At 40.1% G+C, this 23,819-nt stretch overlaps 1 protein-coding gene across 10 annotated transcripts in view; it reads right to left on the bottom strand.

Moving 5' to 3' along the window:
- Positions 1 to 23,819, bottom strand: part of LOC133653943 (ERC protein 2) — a 421,278-nt gene that overhangs the window by 263,211 nt on the left and 134,248 nt on the right. For 9 of the 10 annotated variants that reach the window (XM_062053792.1, XM_062053798.1, XM_062053795.1 and 6 more), the window contains 2 exons: positions 18,495 to 18,542; positions 17,665 to 17,858 (listed from right to left, as the gene is read on the bottom strand). In XM_062053792.1, the coding sequence (XP_061909776.1) occupies positions 17,665 to 17,858; positions 18,495 to 18,542 (242 nt within the window). Of the gene's footprint in view, positions 1 to 16,905; positions 17,329 to 17,664; positions 17,859 to 18,494; positions 18,543 to 23,819 lie in introns of those variants that run through there. The other variant, XM_062053802.1, reaches the window with a different exon arrangement.

Raw genomic sequence — 23,819 nt, 5'->3', positions numbered from 1 at the left:
TTTTTGTTTTAATATGGTTTCCGTAGGAGGACAAACATGACGCAAACCTCCCTAATTGTTATAAAGCACACTGTTTATATTAAACATGCTTCACTGATTCGAGTATTTGGCGAGCGCCGTTTTGTCCTACTAATTTTGGCGGTCCTTGAACTCACCGTAGTTTGTTTACAAGTATAACTTTCTCCGACTTTCTAGGACGTGTTTTATGGCACTTCTTTTTCTGTCTCATTCTGTCCACCAAACTTTGAACGTTGTGCGTGAAGGCACAAAGGTGAGTTTTGTTGATGTTATTGACTTGTGAGGAGTGCTAGTCAGACATATTTGGTCAGTGCATGACTGCAAGCTAATCGATGCTAACATGCTATTTAGGCTAGCTATATGTACATATTGCAGCATTATGCCTCATTTGTAGGTATATTTGAGGTCATTTAGTTTCCTTTAAGTCATCTTAATTCAATTTATATCTCATGACACACTATCTGTATGTAATATGGCTTTTAATTTTTTGCGGCTCCAGACAGATTTGTTTTTGTATTTTTGGTCCAATATGGCTCTTTCAACATTTTGGGTTGCCGACTCCTGGCTTAGAATGAGCAAAATACATAAATATTACCAATATTATGAATGTGCCTGTTACTACATTACATATATGTTTACATCATGTATATAAAACCTTAAAGGAAGTGTTGGGATGTTTTTGTAAGCGCTTTATAGGCAGAATAGAGCGACTCCCGTAGACTCTATTGTATACAGACTTTTGCTCACATTTATTTACTAGTTTGAGTGCATAAAAAACAAAAAAAACATATGTGTGCTTGTCTTACATAAGGATTGTGAATGATAGGCAAAATTCCCGAAAGAGTGCATTTCTCTTTTAATTCTTTGAAAGGGGTCCTACTAAACAAAACCCAACTTTTCTTATCTACTTGTAACTGTTTTTCTGTATTTGGGATCTCCATAAGTCCCGAAATGTTTTCAATCAAACCATCGAGGCGTAGCAGAGATATTTATATAAAAAAAATCTTGCCCTTTTCCACACTTGTCCAAATTATGTATTTTGCCATAGTTAAGTCAGCAGACAGCTCCAAATATGGTAGAGGTACAGGAACCTTAGGAGAGGAATTTGTTTATACCGTGATGTTGCTCTCTCTGTTTTTATAAGCTCCAAGACATGTCACCAGAAACTAACTTGAAATGAGGGCATATCAGCACAGGTGTGTAAACTAGCACACCCGCTGGTCTACTTTGATAGCTCATACTGGCCCATCACACCATCTGGGCAACGTTGATGGGCTATAAGAGTATGAATAAAAGTAGCAGGGCTGCACCTGTGGAAAAAATGCACTAAAATTTGTTGGTTTTTGGAAAGGTTTATGCAGTGAAATTTCAAAGACAAATGCAGTTGTTGCAAAGACAGCTGGGGAAAAGCACTGTGCATGGATCTTAATAGTAAGTCATTTTTTACATGTTCTCATGCTTCTTCCATCTGGAGCACTCCACACATCCAACTTCCAACACAAGCAGCTCCAATTTATTCCTGGCTCACAGAGGGGCTGTTTGTATCTCTTTTTGAGTATGCTTCCCCTATCTTTTTTCACCCAATTGTCGGTTTCCCCTCTCTTTTTTGGACTAACTTTTATCTAGTTTATTGGGTCGGTGGACAATGGCAGACTTGTAAAATATTATATAACATAATAAATAATTTATTCTTAAACTAAGAAATTATCAAGCACAATTTATTGTCGTGTTCCAGCACGCTTGTGTTCAGTTCTTCAGTTTCCTCCCACTATTAAAAAACATGAATGTTAACTTGTGACTCTAAGTACGTGAGCTTATGCGGTTATGTTTTTAGGTCAGGATGGTAACATATGGTAACATATTGTAATCTACATGCTAATGGGAGCCCCTGCAACAATATTTTTTGTGAACTGATTCCAAAGTGGGAAAATCTGACAACGGCACCTTAACATTGTCATGTGGACAAGCAAATGTCAAATTTTTGAAAATGATGATGTCTCTGTCCATTCATCGACACTTGACCAGTAGAACAAGAGAAAAGCTGCACGCAACAGCTGAAAACAACAACAACAACAACATTGCCGACCTCTATCAACTATGCATAGCAGAAGCACATAAACAATGACATGCATTGGATGCTTTTAAATCCACCATGGTATCAAGCAAGAAGGGTTTAGTGGTGTAGTGTACTGGAAGATGACATCAGGTGTGGTGTATACTGTAAGTAATGTTTCCTATTTATCCAGTGATCCCTACCTGACATGACTACTCATTGAGCTTACACAGAGCATGGATTACATTTTTTTTTAACCAGCCACCAAATAAAACATAAGCGTTCCCGTGTGTAGAGGACCTAAATTCCCCATAATTGTGAATACTGTATCAGTCTGACTGGTTTTATTTACAGGCTAAAGCCATCCTCAAGCCCCCTTCAATTAAGTCTCCACCCCATAAGCCACGTTATAGTTTCTAGCACTTCCATGTCAAGTCTGCTGGCAGATATAAATTTGAACTACATGTATATGCTACTTTTTATTAAAAATAGCAACATTGGAGGATTTTAGCATGCATGTGCATGCACGAGCCAGTATGCCTCACAACAAGATAGAAAAAAACAAGGAACTTAGTGACTACAACTTTGTTCTGAATTAAACGGTGGACTCGCGCCAAGCTCTTTGGGTGAACCTCTAACAAACAGTACAGGCCAAACGTTTGGACACACAATTGTTTTCTTTATTTGCATGACTATTTGCATTGTATATTGTCACTGAAGGCATTAAAACTATGAATGAACACATGTAGAGTTATGTACTTAACAATAAAAGGTGAGATAACTGAAAACATGTTTTATTTTCTAGTTTCTTTAAAATAGCCACCCTCTGCTCTGATTACTGCTTTGCACACTCTTGGCATTCTCTCGATGAGCTTCAAGAGGTAGTCGCCTGAAAGGTTTTCACTTCACAGGTGTCATAGTTTTGATGCCTTCAGTGACAATCTACAATGTAAATAGTCATGAAAAAAAAGAAAACGCATTGAAATGAGAAGTCGTGTCCAAACTTTTGGCCTATACTGTATATGGAGATATCCGCTCCAAAAACAGGTGCCAAAAGGAAAGAAAAGTTGGTATAACATAACCCCTTTAATTCATTAAATATTTTAGAAAGGTAGACATAAACTTTAATTAACATGTTCTTAGTAATTTAAATTAAACTAACTTTAAAGGTTAATAGACATATTGGTAAAACGCTGCATTTCCACTATCTTGTTTGGGTGGTTTCACAGTGTGGCGCATATTTGTAACAGTGTTAAAGTTGTTTATATGGTCACCCTCAGTGTGACCTGTATGGCTGTTGACCAAGTATGCCTTGCATTCTCTTGTGTGTGTGAAAAGCCATAGATATTATGTGACTGGGCCGGCACGCAAAGGCAGTGCCTTTAAGGTTTATTGCCGCTCTGTACTTCTCCCTATGTCCGTGTACACAGCGGCGCTTTAAAAAGTCATGAATTTTACTTTTTGAAACCGATACCGATAATTTTGAAACCGATACCAATAATTTCCGATATTACATTTTAAAGCATTTATCGGCCAATAATATTGGTAGTCCGATATTATCGGACATCCCTAATAAAAACCTCAGAAAAATCATTCATAAAAGCAGCACATTTCTTTGGTGGTCTATAGACAGTGACGCACAAAACTGGGGGGCTGCTAAAAACAATTCCATTATATTCAAAAGTGGTATAGTGATCGAATAAAATCTGTTTTGATGTTAGGGAATAAGTGGCTATTGATGCTGTGCAAGCTCCCTCCCTACCACTTCCGACTGAAAAAGCAAAGTTACAATTGGATGTAGAGGCGTCCGTGAGAACAACTGGTGCATCTGTACCCAGCCATACCTCAGTTTGTTGTCTAAAATCAAATGATTAATAATAAAAGACTTATTGACCAGAGAACTAATATTCAAAAGTGTCATGTTAATAGCGATCGGTGTATTTGTGACTGTAACTAATAGGTAGTTATGTTTTGCAAGTTGTTTGAGGTTATTTATATTTACAGTGTTGTGTGAATGCTATATGTATCGTTCTCTGCTAGTGATGATGGTGAGAATTAATGAATTGTTTGTGGAAAAATGAGGTCCAAGTCCAGTATTGTGTATATTGATGTTAAAAATAAAACCATACGGGCTAGGACCATGGAGATATCAGCTTGCAGGGGCATGCTGCACGCCATACACCAGGTTGGCAGATACGAGGTTAAAGGCCTACTGAAACCCACTACTACCGACCATGCAGTCTGATAGTTTATATATCAATGATGAAATCTTAACATTGCAACACATGCCAATACGGCCGGGTTAGATTAGTAAAGTGCAATTTTAAATTTCCCGCAAAATATCCTGCTGAAAACGTCTCAGTATGACGTCACGGATTGTAGCGGACATTTTGGGACACCATTGTGGCCAGCTATCAAGTCGTCTGTTTTCATCGCAAAATTCCACAGTATTCTGGACATCTGTGTTGGTGAATCTTTTGCAATTTGTTTAATGAACAATGGAGACAGCAAAGAAGAAAGCTGTAGGTGGGAAGCGGTGTATTAGCGGCCGGCTGCAGCAACACAAACACGTAGCCGGTGTTTCATTGTTTACATTCCCGAAATATGACAGTCAAGCTTTACCATTGGCCTGTGGAGAACTGGGACAACAGAGACTCTTACCAGAAGGACTTTGAGTTGGATATGTGCTACCGTGAGTACGCAGCTGCGGCTTCCAAACATTTGATCGCTTGCCCGTACGTGCGTGCCGCTATGTGCATGTCACGTATGTAACTTTGGGGACTTTGGGGAAATATTTGTGCTGTATGAACTTTGCGGAGGTGAACGGTACTTTGGGCTGTGGGATTGAGTGTGTTGTGCGGGTGTTTGAGTTGTATTGGTGGGTTATATGGACGGGAGGGGGAAGGTGTTTGTTATGCGTTAATTTGTGGCATATTAAATATAAGCCTGGTTGTGGCTAATAGAGTATATATACTGTGTGTCTTGTGTTTATTTACTGTTTTAGTCATTCCCAGCTGAATATCAGGTCCCACCCGCCTCTCACAGCATCTTCCCTATCTGAATCGCTTCCACTGCCCTCTAATCCTTCACTCTCACTTTCCTCATCCACAAATCTTTCATCCTCGCTCAAATTAATGGGGTAATTGTCGCTTTCTTGGTCCGAATCGCTCACGCTGCTGGTGGCCATGATTGTAAACAATGTGCAGATGTGAGGCGCTCCACAACCTGTGACGTCACGCTACTTCCGGTACAGGCAAGGCTTTTTTATCAGCGACCAAAAGTTGCGAACTTTATCGTCGATGTTCTCTACTAAATCCTTTCAGCAAAACTATGGCAATATCGCGAAATGATCAAGTATGGCACATAGAATGAACCTGCTATCCCCGTTTAAATAAGAAAATCTCATTTCAGTAGGCCTCTAAGGTGAAGCCTATCATTCCAAAAAAGATGTCTCCTCTCCCAGAAAGCATCAAAACTGTCAATAAAAGCCATGTTGGGGGAGGCACAAGTGGATGCGAGCTAAGTACTCAGCCTGAGTAGTCGGGTGAAGCGACCTATTCCTGTGGGACCGTTAGGGGTGGGGCCAGAGATAAAAACACTCAAACGTGTATGATTAAAATTGTTAAAAGAAGGCAAAAAAAATCACGCTTGAGCAGCTCCAACTGTTGTTTGCGAGTGTCATTGGTACCTGCGTGGATGATTATCTTGCTGACCTGCGGGTGTGAGTTGAGGATGTCGGGGTTTTGTCCTGTTATGTCAGCGACAGTGGCACCTGGGAATGACAGCGTGAGAACTCGTCTCACACGCACCTTCCTCACTATAGAGTCCCCAATGAGGAGGGTGGTGTGAGGGTACGGGGGGGCCTCCTGGTGTAGATGGCGTTTAGTGGTTCCCACGTCATGGCTCCGGAGGACGAGGGGTTGTGATCCACACCTTGATACCGGACCATGAGGGTTGCTCAAGCGAGGAGAGGCCCGGGTTGATAATCCTCCCGGGGTATGACTTAGCGGGACAATGATGTGTGAAGGTGGTGCGGACCGTGCGGAGCCCAGCGACATTATAAAGTAATTACAGCCGCCAGAGGAGGAAAATCGGATGGATCCAGCAGGGCATTAGATCCGCTCTCCGGCATCGACAAGGAGGGAGGGGAACATGTCGGCTGACGTCCTTGGGACCTCCTGCTGCGGTGTCCGACCAAGGTCCACTTCTCTGGAGCTGACCGGTGCATCCTACCTCGCTCCAAGGGGAAGCCAGGGAGCCCACAGAGCACAGGCAGCGACTGCTGCAGTAGGAAAAGAGGCCCGGGATGCATCTGCGGCCTCATCTGGAAAGATCACGGTGTCTGTTAGCTAAGCACTGGTGGCAACGGCCAGCGTTTTGCCGAGGATAATCGTGGCCAATTGCTTTTCAGCTTCATGAAAGTTATATAGCACCGAAATTCTCTCTCTGAGCTCGATCACTTTCTGGCTGAGACACAAGAAGTTTTCGCGACTGGATGTGGAGTTGAGTGGAGGCAAAATTCATGTCACTCGCCGTAAACAGATTGTTAGCTTAGCACTGAGAGGGGTTGTGAACTGACTTTGAGCTTTTGACTCAGAATGAAAAAATAAAAAATATAAATAAATTATGTAAAAAAAAAAAGAGACTGAAAACTGTTTTAAAAAGAAAAAACCCACAAAAATAGAAAATCAGTATGGTCGCACAGCAGCACAGCTCACGTTAAACCGGAAGAGAAGAGTATCATGCAGTGTCATGGTAAGTAAGTAAGTAAGGACGTTACATTTGGGCGATCACCCGCTGCTTTCGTTTTTATTTTGACAATCACGGCAAAAGCAGAAGCTGCAATTGTAATCACAGCAAAACCATCAAATCGCAAAGACTCCATCTTCCTCTAAGTGAAGTCTCACGGGACAAGATTTTACGTGAATTACGGTTTATGACGCAAAACACACTTTAATGGAAACACCTCCAAGTCGCAAATGTACTTTGTCGAGATTTGAAAAATAGAGATTACATTTTACGAAAAACTGCAATGGGAACGCAGCTACAGTATATTAAGATGTTCAAACAACACAATTTGTGTTATTCCTAAATTGCTTACATTTCATATGCAGACTTTTTAATAAACATGTAAGTCAACCTCAAGCCTGAGATTTTATACAGACTGGGAAATGTTGGAGTAATGACTAAGGCATGTGCACTTGGTGAAAAACAAAGCAGATAGGATCTGAATTGCATACATATTTTTCTTTTTGTGAAACAAAATAAAAAGAAATAGTGTAAAACGAGTGAGGAAAAGGGGAAGGCAGGAACTGAAAGTTTAGATTAAGACAGTTGGGTCAACACTGTGAAGTTTTATCTGAGGCATTTGTCTTGATGCAGTGCTGACAGATCCAAACAGGACAAGACTGTTTATTATTGATAGGTTCTGTACAGCGCTTATACATCTTATAGCAATACAAATGCCATTTCACAGTTGTGGTATATAAATATACATATATATATATACAGTATATATATATATATATATATATATATATATATATATATATATATATATATATATACACACATATGTATTGCCAGAGTGTGTACAGTATGGCAGGGTGACACTGAGAAGAGTCAAAAAGGAATGTGTCTGTTAAATAATTTACTTGTGAGCTAAAATGTGATGAAGCTTGTCCAGCAAAAGCAGGTTGTGCTGATGTTACTTGTAATTATTGAAATAATGTGACACGTGCAACAACACACTGCAATGGCCCTGTTGTTTTAAAAGGATGGAAATTGAATGAGTTAGGCTCCAAATCATATGCTGTAGCTCTATGCAAATTTGGGTTTTTTGGTCTATGAATAAATCTGCGTAATCCTCCCTACCCCCACCTCTTTTAAAAATGCTACACAGCCACAGTGAAGTAAATACTGTATGTACACACACACACACACACACACACACACACACACACACACACACACACACACACACACACACACACACACACACACACACACACACACACACACACACACACACACACACACACACACACACACACACACACACACACACACACACATTTTTCTGAAACTCTCCCTTGCATACCAGAATGCTTACTCTTTCGCAAAAAGCGATATGATCAGACTGGGAGGTAAAGAAATAATCAAGACTAGCATTAATAAGATTTTGAAAATATTTTGTTTACGTTATCTCATAAAAAAAATAGGTGTACTCCACCATAGAAATAAAACTTGAAAATCATTTAGAGTCAGTGCACAGTTTGTTAGTGAACCGCTTTATAATAAAAACAAATAACTCAACACACACGGTTAATGAAATCTGGTATCATAAGTCAGTACACACCTCACAGTAAAAGATGTCCATCATAATATTTAGTGTGAGCACCATTGTTATCTAGCACTGCCTTAATTGTCATGGCGTGGAATTGAACAAAGCTGCAGATGTTGTCCTCCTCTACTCCCTATTATGACATCACAGCGAGTGTACATTAGGCATAGGGATGGGAATTGATTACATTTTTTCCGGTTCCGATTCTGCTTAATGATTCAAATCCTTATCAGCTCTCTTACTGATTCTTATTTGGAAAAAAAGAAAACAAAAAAATCGACTAGCATCAATTTAATTTAGTTTAGAGCAGTGATTATCAATGTTTTTTCACCAAGTACCACCTCAGAAAAAATGTGGCTCTTCAAATACCACCATAATGATCAACATTGAAATACAGTGGTGTAGTAGGCTTAAGTATTCATTAAAAACAAGGCAGAGGTTTTATTTAACAAGTATATTTAATGTTTTTGGAAAGATGGGTCTCCGATGCCGCGTCCAAGACCAAGGTTCCTGACAATGTTCAAGCTAGTAAGCAAGTATCGAATGAACTGAGGTCTGTAGTCTTGTAGTAGGGACACGCGTCTGAAGTATCGTGTCATCCTGGCATGAAGTTCACTCTGTTTTTGGCCTTGCAGAGATTTTGGTGGCAGGCAATGGGAAGAGACATCAAGGACTTTGTGAACCCGTGCTCCGTCTGTGCCAGTGCAAAGCCTCTTATCGGCAACCAGCCAGTCTCCTTCACCTTCTGCCTATTCCTTCACGAACATGGTCCCACATAGCTTTAGACTTCCTCACAGGCCTGCCAGTTTTCCGAGGCACCTCAGTCATACTCAATGTGGTCGATCAGTTTTCTAAGGTGGCTCACTTTATTCCCCTGTCCAAACTACCTACTTCCCTAGAGACTGCACGACTTCTGGTCAAGCATGTTTGCCGCCTACATGGTATCCCTCAGGACCTGGTCTCAGACAGTGGACCCCAATTTGCTTACCAAGTTTTGAAGGCTTTTTGCAAGGCATTGGGAGCCACCCGGAGCCTTTCATCTGGTTATCATTCCCAGACCAAAGGCCAGATGGAGCAGGCTAACCAGGACCTGGAGGCTGCTCTCCACTGTGTGTGCCACCGAAACCCTTCGTCCTGGTCCTCCCACCTCCCTTGGGTGAAGTATGCTCACAAATCCCTCACCACCTTGGCCACAGGTATGTCTCTTTTTAAAATCACCTACCGACTCAGCAGTCAGAGATCGCCATCCCCTCCAGCACATCTGCCAAGCTCATCGGTTGTGGCGGGATACAAGACAGGCATTGTTCTAGACGGCTGCCCGGAACCATAGGCTGGCGGATCACCACAGGATACCATTCCCCAATTATCAACCTGGACAAGAGGTATGGCTGTCGTCTCAAGACTTACAATTGGCTGGCTCCTGCAGGAAGCTTTCCCCCTGCTTCAAGATCACCAAGATCATAAGCCTTGCGCGGTCTAACTTCAGCTGCCTCCATCCATCAAGCAATATCTGGTGGTCCATGTCCATGACCAGTCTTCTGTGCCTTCAGTTAACGCCTTCTACTCCTCTGCTCATGATCGGTGGTTACCCAGCCGACACTGTTACTCCAGAAAGCGGGGCAGAAGTCAGTTTCTGGTTGACTGAGAGGGCTACGATGGGCAGCACAGTGGAACAGGGGTTAGTGCTAGTGTCTCACAATAAGAGGCTCCAGGGTTTGGGGTCTTTCTGTGTGTAGTTTGGATGTTTTCCCCGTGACTGTTCTGACTACTCCGGCTTCTTCTCTCCTCCAAAGACATGTACCTAGGGACAGGTTGATTGGCAACACTAAAATTGGCCCTAGTATGTGAATTTGAGGGTGAATGGTTGTGTTTTATCTGTGTTGGCCCTGGGATGAGGTGGCGACTTGTCCAGGGTGTACCCTGCCTTTTGCCCAAATGTGGCTGGGATAGGCTCCAGTCACACCCGCGGTACTACTCCGGCTAAGCTAATCGTGACACTTATAAAGCCACCAATGATGTCTTAGACAAGTAGCACATATTAAAAAAAAAACTTTTTTGAAATTAAGTATTGTACTTGAATATTCTTTTGTAGAATTAAACAAAATAACACATGTGGAAGTTATACAAGAATGTAACATGTATTAACATTTTTAAAACTTTTAAGAATATTTGCCAACCCTCTAGAAAATCTACTGATGAGTTCAAAATGTTTTATTATTGTGTAAAGATCTTTGTTAGCATTTACCCATATGACCCAATGCAAACAACCTTCCCTAATCATGGTGAAAACAATAAAATAAAATACAATAAATTAATATATATATCTACGTTTTTAGTATTGTTTTAAGCTTATTGAAGCATGTGCATATTAACACTTTACGAAGCCAGAGAGTAATTGGCCTCAGGTTTGCTCAGAACTCTTGTCTTCTGCTGCCGTAATGGCATCTGGACAGAGAAAGGTGAGAGCAAACACAGGCAGGAAAAGCAAGGAGACAAAAACCAAGAATGTAGCATTGAGACGAAGTAATGTAATTCAAAGTCATCGTCTGTTTTGCATAAATAGCCATGACGCATGTAAATGGAAATGTTTTTACAAGGCTAAAAAGCTATACACATATTTTAAGACATACCTTATCATTAGTTATAGTACCAACGTTTCAGTTTACTCTCCTGACAATATTACTTGTTTATCTATTTCTTAAATTGCTGTGTTTATTTTGACTGTAAAATGTGCCACAACCCTTAAAAACGAGCCACTGTCGCACTTTGGACACCCCGACATGGTTTATGGTTTTGACTGGGAAGGCTAAGTATTACAAAACAGTGCGTCTTCTTAGCACTCTTGCTCGTCTTGACTCCACTAGTCAAAATCCGGGCTGCACCTTTGTGGAGTTGTTCTTACCTGTTCACTCCTCAACTTTCATGAACACTCCCTAAACTTGTGGCGTTGCGCTGCATGTCTGGATCTCTGCTTCCATGGCGAATACTTTGCCTTTCGTGCCTGTTTGTATTTGATTCTCGAATAAATGAATGATGTAAGAAGCACTTCCTGTTTTCCGCTTGTAATGAATACCACATGGGATTTGGGAGCTAACTTAGGATGCATAGCGCCTCCTAACAGGTAGCGCCAAATATATTTGTGGCGGTTTAAATGTATTAGTCTTATTATTCTGATTCTGATATGCCCGACGTATTCCTCTGCAGAGTGGAGGGTGAACTGCATGAATGAGTATCTATCTAGTGAAAGGGAATGGGTTTCATTATTCGGCTGATGTTTGGCAGGATAAATGAAAACTGACGTACGAATCCCCGCAACAGACATATACACTACTCACACCACTAACCTCATTGACCATATTGTTGGGCATACACATTAATTTTTTATATTTTCGGGATTAAGGTAATATATTATGGAGCAGTCACACAAATAAACATCATGTTATCATGCCTAAGATGATGTCACAACTCCACTATGACTAAATTGGCACTGTTCAATGTCAGCTTTGTCTACTGCTTTGCCAATTGGTGTGGAGTATCTGTGAAATCATCTGGTTTTCCTTTTCTCTCCAGACAGAAAAACAGAAACAGAAACATAAAAGGAAGTCTTTTTGTCATTGTCAGAGACTCACATAGAAACATTTGGCCACCCATGTGCACAAACACACATACTGTATAGCATGTTAGATGAAGTCAATGTACTGTATGTGTGTCCATATCAAGCTATATTTAAAAGTACACAAATCATTTTTCAAACAGATTGCTTCCTTACAGTGGGACCAACATCATCTCTATGGTAATGGCTGACTTTGGGCAAGAGGCAGTCAATTACAGGGACCATACAGACTGACTGCGTTGCTGTTGAAGAAAATTACACTGAAGAAATGCAATTTAGAAAAGGCACCAAGCGGCCGAAATATAGAGGCGATCATGAGTGTGTAGCTAACAATAATTAATCCTGGACCTTGCACTTGAGTTCGTAGTCAGCAAATTAGAAAACATAAACATAATAAATAATTACATAAGGAATATAATTGCCATGCATTCCAGATAACAACATTGTAAACACTTCCAAATCAATAAGATATAAAAAGTGACTGGGTACGAGCACAGTGGATTCCCCACTGATAACAGACTCTTTCGGCTCGGAATCTCAAACCATCTATAGGTCTCTGAGCACCCCTACACATATTTGAGCTGACGGCTGAATGTGTCCAGCTGATATATGTTGAGCTAGAGGTAGAGGCGTGAATCTCACAAACAGAGTAGACTGTGTGTCCAAACTGTGCAGGAGCTACTATATCCTTATTATACTTGATGTGCACGGGTTCCCACAAAGTGCAAGTGAGCACGCTGTTTCCAGACCAAACAGTCTGCTAAACGGCCAATGAATAAGGCAGGAAACTGTGTTTGATCCAGTTCATGCACACTGTCCATGCTCTTACTAAAACCATTTAGAGACACAGCGAATTTGAAAGAACTTGATGTCATGGGTAAGAAATAAAAAATAAAAAATGTCCTGGATATACTATTATACCTCATACAGTGGTACCTCAGCTTGCAAGCACCTTAACTCACGAGTAATTTTAAATATGACCTGTCTCTCGGCTATTAGCTATGCTTTAAGTTGTGAGCATTTTCGCCCTCGGTTGAAGTAATATTTGTAGAAACAAACATAAGTTTTGATTAGACAGTTGATGTGCGCATTTACGCGCCATTCAGAGATCAACACAACCCTGCCCTCTGCAAAGAAGGAAAAGCGAAAAACTAAATCAGAAAAAGAAACCATTAAAAATATGGACTACCTTGTTAGCAGCCGACCCAGCTAATCAAGGCCTGCTGCACCACACAAGCTGCAGCGAGCCTTCACGTATGCCGCCACAAATGATGAACATGTATCAATAGAATTATTGGGAAGCTGCAAAGCTGTGTTTCAATATATTAAGTCTATTCCTGACTCAACCAACTGGATGGTTGAGCAGTAGTTTTGGTTCACAGGCAAACACGTCACTTGTTGTGTTGTCATACTGGAAGTGACTTCTCCAGCCAATCCCTTACATACGTCGGAGATTGTGTTGCCAGATGCCATCAGAGAAACGCACAGCAGCGCTATAAAAACAAGTTACTTATAATCATGAGATAATAAGTGGACTTGGCAACACTTGACAAGAGAATTATCCCAAAGGAGACACGCATTAGTGCACTCCACAAGGTAAATGCAATACAATATTCAAATTACATTATTTAAAAAAAACTACTCTACTTGTTTAGAGCAGTGTGTTTCAACCTTTTCTGAGCCAAGGCACATGTTTTTCATAGAAAAAATCTCGAGGCACACCACCGGCAGAAAACATAAAAAAATGAAACAGCCGATATTGACAGTAAAAAGTTGTTCTCGCAATTGTTGGATATGAATTCAAACCATAATCAAGCATGCATCACTACAGTTCTTGACTCAAAGTAAGTGTACTGTCACGACATGTCACATCACGCCGTGACTTACTTTGTTTTTTGGTGTTTTCCTGTGTGTAGTGTTTTAATTCTTGTCTTGCGCTCCTATTTTGTTGTTGATTGTCATGTCATGTACGGATGTACTTTGTGGACGCCGTCTGCTGCTCCACACGCTGTAAGTCTTTGCTGTCGTCCAGCATTCTATTTTTGTTTACTTTGCAGCCAGTTCAATTTAGCTTTGTTTTGCATAGCCATCCCTAAGCTTCAATACCTTTTCTTAGTGGCACTCGCCTTTTCTTTATTTTTGGTTTAAGCATTAGATACCTTTTTACCTGCAGAATTCCTCCTGCTGTCGTCTGCACATTGTGATCATGACAAACCATGTTCCCGACATCTATAAAGCAATTAGCTACCTGCTGCCACCTACTGATATGGAAGAGTATTACACGGCTACTCTGCCGAGCTCTAGACAGCACAGACACTCAACAACGGAACATTTGTGGATTATAATTATTGGTTTGCAAAAAATATGTTTAACCCAATTAGGTGAAATTACCGGTACATAATCTTCCATGGCACACCAGACAATATCTCATGGCACACTAGTGTGCCACGGCACAGTGGTTGGAAAACAGTGGTTAAGAGTACATGCTATTGTAATGATGTTCAAACAGTATTTATTATCTAAAAGTATTGTTTTTATTTTTAAAAGGCAATTTACATGGTGGCATATTTTACAAAATTGTGGTGTTTTGGAATGGCCAGATACGGATTAAATTGTCTATGGATGTCATTTATCCAGGTCATTGTATTTTCAGGGCATTCAGTCTGTCACAACTAGACGGTTCAGTTTGTCAAAAAACATTGTTTTGTTCAGTTGGTCTTAGAAATAATTGTTTAAAACAATCTTTTTTAAAACAAATTGAACAGTGCAGTTGTGATCAATTTAATGCGCAGATTAAATCGATTACAATTCATTTCAATGGCAGAGGCTGCTTTGAGATACAAGAGTTGTGAAGTGAATTATATTTATATAGCGCTTTTTCTCTAGAGACTGAAAGAGCTTTATATTTAGAAACCCATGATCTACATTGATGCTACATGTACACCGGTGTGGATGGAACTAGGAGCAAGGTGGGTGTCTTGCCCAAGGACAAAGAAGGCGTGGAATGAACCATGCTCGAAGTTCCTCTACTTGTCACTGTGTTATGCATTTTGGCTGCAGAAAGACACTCAACAATATAAAAACAGACTTAATGGACCAACAAACCAAGCTGCATTCATGACATACACAATATGAAACCATAATACGCTAACACACATCTTCTGCGATTGTTTTTGTCCATATTTTCATACACACAAAAAAACATTTGCTTGTAGGACATTGGCCAAAACAACCACTCATAGATGTATGTGCACATTATGCCGATCCAAGCCATAAGTCAAATGATAATGGAGTAGAAATGTGCCAAGAGAAAGCGGACACTATAAATATTCAGCGTCTGGGCTGGACTGGACACACCACTTACACTGGCATGCTGCTAACTGCATGCCAGTCAATTCCAAAAACACACATGTACATGCTTACTGTGTCAAAGTAAAGTATGAGCATAAACAAATCACATATTGGACACTAAAACTCACACAAATGACAGAAAGCATGTAAAATGGAGAGAAAACACACATGCCATGGCTGATGATAGCAATGATTCTGGAAATTGTGATGACTATGGGTGATTGTTTGCAGAAAAGGTATGACACATTTACTGCCTTCAAGGAACCTTCATTTTTCAGGTTTTTGCCAATATGGCATAGTTATTAACATGTGAAGAGTTTAGTCGCAAAAACAGGTATCTCCATTTTTTTGTATTGATCACAACTTTTAAGGCGCTGTTCATGAAACAGCCACTCGGCGGATGTGAGTTGCAATTGAACCGTTTCGAACAACTACAAATTATAGTCTCAAATTTACATCCATCCATCCATTTTCTACCACTTGTCCCTTTCGGGGTCGCGGGGGGTGCTGGAGCCTATCTCAGCTGCATTCGGGCGGTAGGCAGGGTACACCCTGGACAAGTCGCCTCCTCATCACAGGGCCAACACAGATAGACAGACAACATTCACACTCACATTCACACACTAGGGCCAATTTAGTGTTGCCAATCAGCCTATCCCCAGGTACATGACTTTGGAGGTGGGAGGAAGCCGGAGTACCCGGAGGGAACCCACGCAGTCACGGGGAGTACATGTGCAAACTCCACACAGAAAGATCCCAAGCCCAGGATCGAACCCAGGACCTTCGTATTGTGAGGCGCACGCACTAACCCCTAAAGCACCGTACTGCCCCCTCAAATGCACATTTATTACAAAAACGTAATTTGGATAATTTTGTACAAACTTTGCAGCAAAACAGATAACTCCAAACAGCATTTGTTTGTAAAAACAGACCAATCTTATATGGTGCCAGTGTGGCCCTGCAAGTAAGTAAAAACAGATAGAGGAATGCTTATGGACCCCGACTTAAACAAGTTGAAAAACTTATTCGGGTGTTACCATTTAGTGGTCAATTGTACGGAATATGTACCACACTGTGCAATCTACTAATAAAAGTTTCAATCAATCAATCAATCAATTATTCCATCCATTTCTACCACTTGTCCCTCTCGGGGATTGCGGGGGTGGCTGGAGCCTATCACAGCTGCAGACATCATATATACATTTCTGGGGGAATCCCTGGACAGGGGTGTCCAGGCTTTACATTGACCGCTGCATTATGTCATCTTTACATTGACAGCTGATTCACAAGACAACAGCAGAGTGAACATACAATTCAGTTTGTCATTCGAGAGAATAGTGGCTACACACGTATACTGTACATTATGTATAATAGACGGGATTTTTCCCACTGGACTGTGTCAACCTTTCATGCTCACGGACCGCTCGGATTTATCAGGAGAGCGTCTCTTTTTGAGCCCAGTAGGCGAGGGCACCACACAGTCACTGATTTCATCAAAGTTACTCATCGCTGATGCTTTAATTAAGTTACAATCCCGGCAAAACAGACACAAAGCAAGCAAACATGGGCTTTGATGTTGGATGACGTCATCAAATTTCAATGTACTGATTGGTCTGATGGATTTTAACTGTTTGTGCGACAAAAGACAGACAGCAGGGCGCTTGCTGCTTTCTGAGGTAACAGAATCTTCAACAGGGAAATGTTAAAGATAAGCTCCTTTTATAGAAAATATGATTTTACCTCCTGGTAGAGAATTGTGGTACTCATAGCTCAAAATTGGCGGAATTACGTTTATCGATTTTTGCTCCTGAACTCTTCATGTGATACATGGGAAAGTTTAAAGTGGCTTAGAGGTCATGGCACAATGTCAAGACACACACACCACAATGTGCTTTGTTAGTGCTGATGGTATGTGTGTAACAGGTACACTCAGTGTCTACTCACCCAGATCTGGAATCATTTATGCACAAAAAAAAATCAATAGGACATTTAGTTGAAAGATTAAAAACGAGACATGTACTGTACGTAATTCCCAGTTGGCATTTCCTAAATTGGATATCATCAGGCTAAAATACAAGAGCAAGAAGGAGAAAGAGAAGGAGAAGGAGTTTCAAGGGCCGGGAGGAAGTGATTGAGACAGTTTATATTGCGGATCACTCCTTTATAAATAAAGCACTTAGGAATGAATCAAGAACATAAAACGAACCAGTAACTTGGAAATACACAACTGCCTGAGGACACCCAGGAGGAGTTCATACATAGTGTCTGGGACTATTAGAAACTCACCTCTCAAGATCATTAATGATCTTCCCTTTACAAGATCGGTCCACCTCAGCGTCTCTCAGTGCCCCCATCAGCCTTTCCACCTCGGCTTGCGACTTCCCAGATTCCTCTCTGTAGCGAGCCACTTCCTGTTCTAGAAGCCTCAGGCGATCTGTAATGTCTGGACATTTCCACAATGTGTCCTCTGTGTCATGGGCCTTGTGGAAAAGGTGAGTGGTTCCATCAGGTGCAGTGACAGATCAGTACTAAAGCATATATCCTGTTTGGACACCCTTGACTAGGCTTTAGGAATTTACAGACCTCGGCAAAGCATCCATGAGCCTTAACTGTCCCTTGCTAATATTGGATATTACGGAAAAGCTATGTAACATATCAGCTGGGAGAATACTGGGAATAAATACTGTATATAGGCTGTCTTGATTTTGTGATTCATATGATCAGAAAGACTCTTGCTCGGGTATGCAGTAGACAAAGAGAATCATTGAAAAATAAAATCTATAGAAGACAAAAATAGTTGGTGAAATTGTTTAGTCTTTTGGTGAGCAGGTACTCAACTTAGCTACTTAAAATGTTAATCAAAAATTATTGCTGCTGTTAGATGACAGCTTTCGAGGCAGAAGTGATTTCTACCTAACACTAAACACTAACACTAAGGCTATCTAACACTCGGGCAGATCAAATTCTGTTGAAGTTTAGCTAAAAGAAAATTCTCAGCAGTCAAACACACTTCATTAATATCATGAGAGGGTTTGTCTAAACTTTTGACTGGCACTGTATATGCAGAGCTATACTGTAGAAACAAAAGGGTGACAAAATAACACTATGGTACTTACTGTGGAGCTGGCGCTTATGGCTGGAAGTACATCGATTTTGGCCGGAACCTTCACAAAAGGAAAAAAACAAAAGGAGATGAAGAGATGATTATTTGGTTAAAAGGTTGATTACTCGGAAAAGTCCTATTGTCACACAATCACCACACTTCTGTTTTGACTTTTTGGACTTAAGCAGAATTACTTCCCTCATCAGCATCTGTGCACGTTCTCTGTTGGCTGATTGCCTGTGGTTTGTCTTTATTGGTTACCTATTTGGGTTATCTTTCATATAGAGTTTGGGTCCAGTAATGTTTCTCTTGGTTGGCTGAGATGTTATTACACTATTAAATGTTTTTCTTTTTTCGACGCGAATGCTTTCTGACAATAAATCCTACAAAGTTCACAGCCTAGAATAATCATTTAAAAAATGCTCCTTTCTATTAGTCTTTCCTGCGTGCGTGTCTATTGGAATAAATATGTAAAATACTCAAACCAAATTTTCCAAAACAGAAAATAAAAAGTGTGATCAGGTTATTATGGTACTATTAACTTTCTGAGAAAATTCATAATCATCCACACTTAAAAATCTTCAAAGCAAAACTAAGACAAACGTTTTTGAAAGCTATAAAACATTATAAATTATTTTTTTTAAACTTCTTTGTTTAATTCTTTTTTTCAAATATCACATGACCCCGAAGGGAATAAGCGGTAGAAAATGGATGGATGGATGTTAGTTTTTTGGTTTGGGGCTTGAGTTGGATGAGATATTTGAGCTTTTAGGAAAGTAAAAAATACATGAATGAATGTAGGATAAAATGAAGGATTTGTATGTCTTTTTTGGCTTTGGGGTATCGTCTATTAACTGCCGGTGTATTGTACACCTGTGAAAGAATTGGACATTGAAATTTTAAAATTTAATATAAAAATAAACCCTCATAGGAAAAATTATGTATTGCTAGTAACACAACAAATTAAGTGTAAGCAGCAGAGCAAGAAACACACAGAAACATGTCGTTGAAGAATTTGTAAGTTTATATAACAGGTCTGGCTGCTGCTGAGGACAATAAATAATGTAATTATGGCCACACTTCTGTCAAGTGTGTAAATCTCCTGGCTATAAAGAGTTATCGAGCAGCTGGCCCTTTTTTGTGGCGCTATTCTCAACAAGATATCATTTTACAGCAATGAGATGTGTGTATGCTTTTTTTATGCCTATATAAGAAAACATTATCATAAATCCTGTCACTGTGGAAACAGAAAAAGTGTCTTTCGGGGCGGGGGTGGGGGGGTGACGCTTGCTGGGCACCAAAATAAGGGTGGACTAGTTGTTTTCTTTTTTTTTCTTTTACATAAATCCCATTCATTAATTTTACCTCCTTATCTCTACTAATTTATGGATCCATTTTGAGGCTATAACCATTAAAAAAAACCTATTCATCCATCCATCCATCCATTTTCTACCGCTTATTCCCTTCGGGGTCGCGGGGGGTGCTGGTGCCTATCTCAGCTACAATCGGGCGGAAGGCGGGGTACACCCTGGACAAGTCGCTTCCAAAACGCAAATTTTATTTATCACGATTTAAATCATTTGAAAACTTAATTTTTTTATTTATTTTATTTTTTTTTTTTGAAGAATACATTTTTTAAGACAATTTTAGGCCATCTTCATGCTTACTCACTGAGCGTACAGGTCATACGTCAGCAACCAAAAGGAGGTTTTGTAAACTGTTTTGAAAAGGTTTGATTATAATTACTATCCCAATTAACACATTGCGAGAATTGGTTTGAATCGTGATCGTTGAATGGAGAATCAATTCTGAATCAAATTGTCACCCCAAGAATCGTAACGAATCGGAAGGTGCCCTAAGATTTGCAGCTCTAAAAAATGTTCATAGCAGAGGTACTGTAAGACATAGTTGGGATCCATAGATGGTTAAAAGCTACAATAGTCAAGCCGACAAATGAGAGGTACCTTGGCTAACGGGTAGGGATGTATACAGAGTAGCGGTATTACTTAGTACCAGTTCCTAATCGGGTCGGTCCTCCTGGACTGCTATCAGTATTTTTGTATCCAGCTGACCGTCATAATTATGACACTCTGTTACATACGGTTCAGCTGTTCCTCTATACACATAACAAATCAGCTTGAAATAATTACAAATAGGAAACAACACCACACAAATAACAACACAATTAATCCTCTTAAGTCCCTTAAAGTCACGCACGCTAATAGGAGTTGTACAGTTTCAATTGAACGTCACTTAACTCACAACTGCCGCTACCGCGCTTTATCAACCGGCCTCATAGCGATCCATTAATACACAGGCTTTCCACACAACTAAGTGAAAAATTGAAGTAAAATAACAACTCAAAAAGTTGCTTTGACGCAAGACCAAATCCGCTGACAGGTCCGTAGTCGCCGTCTGACATCACTACATCGCGGCGCCTTTGCGACGTGGCATTAAAAGACACCTAGCTTAAATGTGTTTGTTACTTCTATTTCTTGACTCTACAAGTGGACTATTGAGCATTACACTTGATCACTGAGTCTTTTTACTTTTATTGTTCATACATAAGTCGGTAGCTGTTAACCTACGGTCTGTCACTCAAATACGTCCATGTGCAATATTAACACAAAACTATTTCTATTGTTACAAAATGCACACCCACAGAACATGCTAATTGATTGTATTGATGTATATAATATATATTTGATATGATGTATCATTTAAAAAGTCTGGCCTTCCGCCCGAATGCAGCTGAGATAGGCTCCAGCACCCCCCGCGACCCCAAAAGGGACAAGCGGTAGAAAATGGATGGAGGGTGCTCTGTACATGAATGCGTCACTGATATTTCCAGCTGAGTGTAATTGTAATAAAAAGAAACAGTGACGGATCTGTGTGCTCTGTACAAAATGATGAAATAACAACTGCATGAGCAACATACCGTATTTATCGGACTTTAAGTTGCAGTTTTTTTTCATAGTGTGTGAAATTATTAACACATTACCGTAAAATATCAACTAATATTATTTAGCTCATTCACGTAAGAGACTAGACGTATAAGATTTCATCGGATTAAGCGATCAGGAGTGACAGATTGTTTGGTAAACGTATAGCATGTTCCATATGCTATAGTTATTTGAATGACTCTTACCATAATATGTTCAATTAACATACCAGGCACATTCTCAGTTGGTTATTTATGCGTCATATAACGTACACTTATTCAGCCTGTTGTTCACTATTCTTTATTTATTTTAAATTGCCTTTCAAATGTCTATTCTTGGTGTTGGGTTTTATCAAATAAATTTCCCCACCAAATGCGACTTATACTCCAGTGCGACTTATATATGTTTTTTTCCTTCTTTATTATGCATTTTCGGCCGGTGCGACTTATACTCCGGAGCGACTTATAGTCCGAAAAATACGATAGTTGACTTGTTTAGGAATTAAAAAGCAGGTGTTGATAAAAGACTTCCCTGCTGTGAGATGTTACATCATGTTGTGAAGGTGTGCAACCTCTTCTGCTAATAAAAAAAGGTAATAAAAAAATGCTTTTTTTCCACATCTTTATTTACACCAATTACAAACAGTACCAATAAGAGTACCGATAAATACCGGTATCGATAACAAATATTGGTAAGGGTATCGTATCGATAAAATCTTAATGATATACAACCCGACTAACGAGTGCTGCGGCTTAGAAGTTTTTTGAAATACGAGCTGTCTCTTGGCTAAATGTTATTCTATAGGTTGTGGGCAAAAATGTAGGTATTGAGCCTCCCCACTGCTAGTTGGCAGTGCGAATGCCACGGTGAACCCTGTCAGATCTGACCAAAATATTCAGTGTCTCACTCGCTATCGTTAGCTTACAGCTGGAGTTTGACATTATTGTGTTTATCCAACCATTGGAACGAAGAAAAGGAGCGCGAAGGAGAGTGCTGTGAAGGAGAACGTATAATGGGTATTGAATTAAAGAAATAAATCATCAAATACATGACTTGGCGAAGCAGTTAGTGTGTAGCATTGCTAGTTTGCAGTATACTAGGATTGCCAATCATCCGTTGAAAAATTGAATTGTTAAGTGTTTAGAAACATAGGTATGTGTTCTGTATTGACCTGTCAAGAGATGCACTTTGTCCCGTAGTTTTATTACCATAAGAATAAAAAATAGACAGTAAAATATCAAGATTCCAAGGAATGGCAATAGCTACACAACAGCCTGCTACAGGCTAAGCCAGTGGATGCCAGTTTGTCTGATTGCCCACCTATTAAACTCATGTCAAACTCAACATGCAAGGAGAAGAGTGCAGCAGAGTTCACGTGCAGTTCTTATTCAACGTAGAAAAATCGCTTGTTGTTTTTTATCGTGGCTCCGTTGGTAGCGCGACCACCCCTTGGGTATTACCAGTCATGGTTAACTGATGGCTCTCTCACAATGCCCACCTCACTAGGAAGGGCAGTCCCTCCTCGACTCCCTCCACCCCCCTCACCAGCAGCCCTCAACATGTGGCAGACAGAGGAGCCTGGATCCAGCCTGGCCTACAGGCCAACATGGCGAGGGGAAAGAATGGCAGACAACATTTCCTGCTCTGGTGAGCAATAACTGACAAATACCGGATGGTCATTCTGTGCCACAAATTTTGGAAAAAATTCAAATTCACAAGCAATCACATATTTTCTTCAAACATTGTCAATAACTTTTGTCATTAACTAAGGTCAATAGCTAATGTCAGGATTATGAGTAATGAGGATAAACACTGAAACATGTTAATTTTATACTGCTGTTTGTCAACAGCGCCTAAGGTAATCCAGATCCTTAGCCTGCTGGAAACTAATAAGCACAACCAAGACCAGCTGATTGCGAAGGTAAACTTCTTAAGCCTTGAATATGTCAATAATTCATAATGACATTGATTTTGATTCATTATTATTTTTTAAAGAAAGAAACAGCCTACATGGCAGCTTTGTGTGATTAGAGTAAACATTGCTACATTTTCTTGTTACATTTCACCTGTTTGCTCTTTAAATACCACTTTTAATGTTTTTTATTTATTTCGATCATATTTTTTAAAAATGTGCCCTGGGGCCGTTAAAAAATGACCTGCAGGCCGCAAATGGCCGCACTTTGGACACCCCTGGCCTACACGAATACAAACATAGAATGATAGTACAAATATAATAAGAAAACAATGTCAACCTCCCAAAGTTGGGTTATGGATATTTATTTATGCCCCCCACCCCCAACCCCCCGCCGCCGTCATCCAACAGAGCCAAACAAGTACTCTGATCAAGGAACCAAATAACGATATTGTTTAAACATTTTGGATGTCTTGCACACCTA

This window comes from Entelurus aequoreus, linkage group LG07 (genome assembly GCF_033978785.1).
Source record: "Entelurus aequoreus isolate RoL-2023_Sb linkage group LG07, RoL_Eaeq_v1.1, whole genome shotgun sequence".
NCBI lineage: Eukaryota > Metazoa > Chordata > Actinopteri > Syngnathiformes > Syngnathidae > Entelurus > Entelurus aequoreus.
Note: the sequence above shows the minus strand (reverse complement) of the source record. Positions and strands in the feature narration are given on the sequence as shown.